Consider the following 6,233-nt stretch of genomic DNA (forward strand, 5'->3'; position numbering starts at 1 on the left):
CGTGGGACGTAATTTAGACTTTATTTTACTTTAAAATTAAATTAACTTTACGTTAACCTATTGGCCGGACTAATTAAGTAAAAGTGGTAAAGTTAAAACTTTTCCTTCTTAGTTTAGTTCATTCTATCACATGTGCGAAAAATTTATTACTAATTTCCAAACACCCTGTATATATGAAACATTTTATTAAAACAAATGCCAATCAAATGTTTAACAATTAATCAAAAAATAATGTTACATTTAATGTTAAATATTTAGTAAGTAATAGAATAAGTACATACAGTATGGACACTGAATTTTTTATGTGGTCTCCAATGTTTAATGGGCCTGTGTCGGTTAAATCTTTGCTTGTATATACCTAAATATATTATATCTATATAATCATACATGTTATCAACGGTTATAAAACATAATTCACATTTAATTACACTTTTCATGCAATATATTATTTTTTCAAATCTATAAAAGAACGAATCTATAAATAATATTATTCTTTTGATATCGATTTTTTTGTTCAAGTATTGCTAAAGAAGAACCTGTGTGTTTCGAAATGTCCAATTTTATATATTATTATTTAATGTTCTTCGTTTAATAAATTTATGTATTGTTTTTTTAACCTCAATTGATTCGATTATAGACCGTTCTTTTATAGATTTACTTTGCATAATACGAGCATTTTGAATATTATTTTTTCATATACAAGGTATCCTAGAAATAAGGTAGGAGTCGCATTGGGGGCGTAGAATGTCTGTGTATACTGTGTGGCCTATCGTGTCTCGTTTTCGGCGATGCGCCGCCGCCGCTGTCGAGTGTAGGCCGTTCTATGAATTCGCGCAGTGCGGCTTCATCGCATGTTGGCTTAAACGGTTCCTTTCTTAATTCAACTACAGCAAGTATCTCAAAATAGTATCAGACTTTTCTGTTCCCCTCGACCCATTCTACGTCCCCAATGCTCTTACCCTATTTCTGAGACATCCTATATAATTGTTTAATTACAATTTTATTATTTAATAAATTATTATTTTTAATTTACTATTATTACTGTTTAATATTATGTGAATATTATCTTTTTATTGCTTGAATACACGTATTCTGGGATCTACTACATTAAAGGTGCCGACTTTCAGTGTCCATACTATATGTACTTATACTTTGATATTACCAAATAGTAACAGTTTGATCAGACAAATCTAATAGTTGGCACTACTAGGACCAATCGTTACAGAAATATAAAGGTTACTCATATTACTAGGAGTGCTCATAATATCCTAATAATTATACGTGTATATAAAATATATCCATTATATATGAAATATACAATTATATACAATTATATATAAAATATATCCATTTATATACAATTATATAAAAGTATATATATTATTATATAATTTTATATAATTATATATATAAAAATTTTCCCACTGTTATTAACTCTAGTAAGTGATTGTAATTTTAATTGTAATTTTAATTTCAATTAATTACAATGCTTCAAAGAAATTTATTGGAAAAATCGCAAAAACTGACCACTTTAAAAAAAAATAAAATGTTAAATTTTTTAATTTAATCTGGGTCTTCAAATTATATTATAAAAAAATTAAAGCAATGTAAAAAATCGCATAGAGTACGTTGAATCCATAAATGACATACTAGGGTTAATTACGCTGACTTCACAGCTCTTTCTTTCACAATTTTATTTGAAAGAACGGTGGCAGTTTAGGATTAAAATTTGTCTATGATGAATACGTATGAAATCGGTTAATCTTTATAGATTTGGACGTGTTGAATTCGAAGAAAGAAAATTGTTTTCATAAAATTTTTCGGAAGAACTTTCAAGAATTTTAAGCTTATAGTATGTCTTGTCTAGAATCTAATCGTTTCATTAAGTCATGTGACAGTATACTTGTTATGGGTCAGTCTGAATTTTATTCTTTATATTTTATTATTATTTAGCTATAGATTCATAACTATGAGGCCACGTACTAAGCTATGCCATTATGAGCTTTCCTCGAGCTGAGTTCGGATTAATTAATTGCAAAGCAGAAAAATTGCATTTTCATAAAGTTCTCCGGTCTTTGGAGAATTTTAAGCTTTACATTCAAGTTCAGCAAATATCGTCCATCCAATATCCAATATCGTCCAAATATATATTTATAAAGATTGACCGATTTCATATATTTTTATCACAGGCAAATTTTGGCCCTAAATTGCCATTGTTCTTTGAAAAGTGCTTTTTTTATTGTTTAACTTATTTTAATTTTCTCATATTTAATTGCAGAAATTTAAATAACAAATATCTATTGCGCGAAACAAAGAAGTAAGAAATATACATCGCCTTAACCCAGTAGCTGTCATCCTCATTTGTGGACCAGCGACTTTTTTTTTTTATCGTTAATAATAATTTTTATTATTAATTATTTTATTTTTAATTAACTAATAATAACTTTTTATATCATCAGTCAAACATAAAAAATGAAAGTGTGACAGTTAATGGGTTAATAATAATAAGAATTCTCCGTTCGCGATAGCGACGCAAATGTGTTGTAAAATAATCGACGAGACTATTATATCTCATCGGTGGTAAAGTCGAACATGCATTCATACCCCTAACGAAAATACGATCTTTATAAAACGTTTACAATGTTCGATGACGATTTTTTAAGAGTTATATGTTTTCAAACTTTAAGAACGCTTACAGAACATTATTGGGTTTTAAACACTTTCAGAACGCTTATAAAATACAGTATATATTGTTTCATAAAAGTTCTGCTAAAGTAATGCTTTTCAAAGGAAAAGCTGCTCAGTAAACGCTGATGCATCTTCGTGCAGAGAATTCACTGTCAGATTTTTCAAACATTTAGTAAACGCTTTTCTCAATACCGTGAAACAAGCATTTTTCTTCCGTTCAACAAACGCTGTTCCAATGTAGAATTATTGAATCTCAATAAACGTTTTGTAAGGCTTTTATGCAAATGGTTTAAAGACGCCCAAAGAACATTTTCCTCAATTCTATACAAATGCTCATGTAAACGTTAAACAAACATTTATAAAACTTCTCATTTTCGTTAGGGTCGACTTTCGCATTACCACCGAGGTCACTCGCTAGGTCTTCGACTTCAGTCTTTCGGACGTTAGGTAATACGTTTCGCTTGTGTCGATGTAGTTATATAGTAATAGCAGATGTTGTTATATTAATGCCGCGCATAAAACACGTACACAAAATACAATATGTGTATTTTCAGTTTTGTATACGTGTTTTACGCGTGGCATTAATGCAATTAGTAATTGTCTCTTAGAGGATACCCTAAGGTCCCGGAAAGAAATTAGGGGGTCTGGCAGTGTCCGGGGAGATTTCGGAGAGCTGTATGTCAATGGGGACGCGTGTGTCGTACAAGGACGGCGCCTGTAGTATAATCCCGGCCGAGCCGACGATTACGGTTACCAGGAAGATCCATAGGAATAATCTGTCGATCACCATTGCGACATACTTCCAATCGTCCTTGATCTACGGTTGAATTCATAAGTGATAATCAAGAATTTAAAGTATTTCATACACGGAAAAAAACGTTTTGCGTTTTAAGTATATCAAAATTAAACGCCAAATATATATCTAAAAATAATTGTGATGCTCAAGCACAATAATAATGTTGTAAAAACATTTTGACATTTTGGCAAACAATTTAAGTATCTAACATAATTATTTTTAGATCTATATCTGGCCTAATTTAATAAATTTATTGTTTTCAGCAAAATCGTTTGTTTCATGTATATTTTCTACTGCGCGAAGCAGTGAATTTATGAATATATAAAAGAAATACATACTGTATATTGAGTTTTCTCCTATTCTGAAATGTATTTTGATTTTATGACGAAAATTACCTAATATTTTCATTTACATCATTTCATTACAACATACGTTTTTTTTTCGTATGATATAAAAAAAAGCAGCTAATATTCAAATATTGTATAATTCGAAACTCAAATTGTATTAAAAATATTTATTAAATAATATCTAGCATAAATCTAAAAAAATATAAACCTCATAAAGAGAAAATTTCTAGAAAATTTCTTAATTTTGGGATTTTTTAAACATTCTAATTTTTTTTTAAATATCCTATTTATTATATAAATATCTTATAAAGATCTTTTTTAAATTGCGTTATGTTATATATATTAAAATATTGTGTTATGTTATATATATTAAAATATTGTGTTGTTATCTAAGTTACGTAAAATTATAATTACTCTATTAGAATCCTCTTCTTTCTTTACATGATCGGCGATATAGCGGATGCCTTCTATGGCCCTATGTATTTCTGGGCACTGATGCCAACTCTTAAGTGTGCTACAGATTCGGTTGACGCTCTCCCCTGTTAGAAGTTGCGACGGTGGTGTAGGTGTCGCTTGCGGACCGTGGATACGGCACGTGCTTTCTAAATTTATTTCTTCCAATCCCCTAAGCAGATAATACAGTCACAAAAGAGATGACCATAAATAAATATGTATACAATCAAAAAAAACGTAAGAAAATGAATCGAAGAAATATACATATATGTTACGCAAAAATATCCAGCTTAAAAAGTTTTAAAGCAGCTAAAAATATATAGTTAATATTAAATCTAAAAAACATGAAAATATAGTGTATTTATCTTAGATATTTTCGATATTTTTTACACCATTGAATTTTTATTTACATTTTATACGTTTTTGATATTTATTAATTTTTTGACATTTATCTTTTTTATTATTTGTAGTACTGATTTGTCACAAAACATCAAAATATGTCAGTAAAATGTATTGTAAAATTAAATTACACGGAAACAAGTTTGTTGAAGTATTTAAAAATTTAACTATACGTATAGATTAGGTTAGGGATAGGTTAGGTTAGATTAGCATAGGGGAAAGTTGCCTACATCGTACCTCTTAATGTTTAAACAAAATTATAACAAAAGCACTGAAGAGATCAGAATATTTTTGTACTCATATTAAACTTTAGTTCATTGGAAATAAAACAATATTTATAAATAAAACGATATTTCTACGAAAATAAATATTAAAATATTTTTAATTAATTTTAATCAGATTTAAAAAAAAAGTAGTTTTCGATACGATTTAGAGACCGAGTCATTAAATTGTATCACTGGGTCCTAAATCATACTTCTAATCTAGCAAACAAACTGACATTATCTTTATTATCATTTTGACAAAATAACATTTTTAAATAACGGCAAATTGACGTCAGCTTGTTCATTGGGAAGATAAACAAAAATTAATTTAAAAACTCATTTATTAATACATTTATTTTTATTTTTCACTAAGTATAATATTCGCGCATAACAAGAATAGAACAGCCTTTCGTTTTAAGTGAAAACGCATTAAATAAATTCACCTAATTTCATTAAAATTGGATGTGAGATAGTGGTTCTAAATAAACATCGACTAAAATACATGTAGGTACATAGCACTGCATTAAGTTGGTATAACAGATATTCCCTTACCTTAACAGTTGTTAACTTTAACGCTTAATATCTTGCTTCGCAGTGCAGTCCCGCATTTTTTCGACCAGGTTTTTCATTTTGTACAAAAACGCATCGAATGGATTTAATTTCATCGAAATTGGATAATTACCACCAAAGCAGTAATTAAAACCTTATTCTTTGGAGAGAGCAGTAATTAAAACCTTATATTCTTCAATTTTTACGTTATAGGTTTTTTAATAATTCTTTACGTCCGATGCTAATCAAACGTAACAATGTGTATAAGTCACGAGTAGATTATGGAAACTTGCTTGCATATCGTTACAATATAAAGACCAGCGACAAGTATGATTTACTCAACTTTTTCTATTTTTATGTATTTGCAAATAGCAACATAAATATTTTGCAAATTTGATGCTACAAAAAGAGTTCAAATATCATTTACAATGCTGTAGTATATTATAATTCAATTATTCACCTTGTACTGATAGCACCTTAGATAAATTGTTACAAAAGCTTAGATCAGACACTGAACAAAATCAATTTTGAATGTCACTCGTAAACAGATGGATTAAAGATAAAATAAAAATGACAGTTCTTAAGCCATATTATTAGCGTCATCACCTTTAAAAAAGAATGTTTTGTTTAGAAAATACAATGGAGGTACGATTTAACCGTTGGTACGACTTAGCCAACTCTATATATATATATATATATATATATATATATATATATATATAATATATACACACACAC

The 6,233-nt window shown here is 28.6% G+C and overlaps 1 protein-coding gene across 1 annotated transcript in view; it reads right to left on the reverse strand.

Moving 5' to 3' along the window:
• Window positions 1-3,304: 3,304 nt before the first annotated feature.
• Window positions 3,305-6,233, reverse strand: part of LOC105627873 (acetylcholine receptor subunit alpha-like) — a 49,505-nt gene continuing 46,576 nt past the window's right edge. Inside the window, exons 11-12 of the mRNA XM_012209149.1 lie at window positions 4,246-4,456; window positions 3,305-3,505 (exon numbers count right to left, since the gene is read on the reverse strand). Coding sequence (XP_012064539.1) covers window positions 3,305-3,505; window positions 4,246-4,456 — 412 coding nt within the window. The remainder of the gene's footprint in view (window positions 3,506-4,245; window positions 4,457-6,233) is intronic.

This window comes from Atta cephalotes (genome assembly GCF_000143395.1).
Source record: "Atta cephalotes unplaced genomic scaffold scaffold00010, whole genome shotgun sequence".
Classification (NCBI taxonomy): domain Eukaryota; kingdom Metazoa; phylum Arthropoda; class Insecta; order Hymenoptera; family Formicidae; genus Atta; species Atta cephalotes.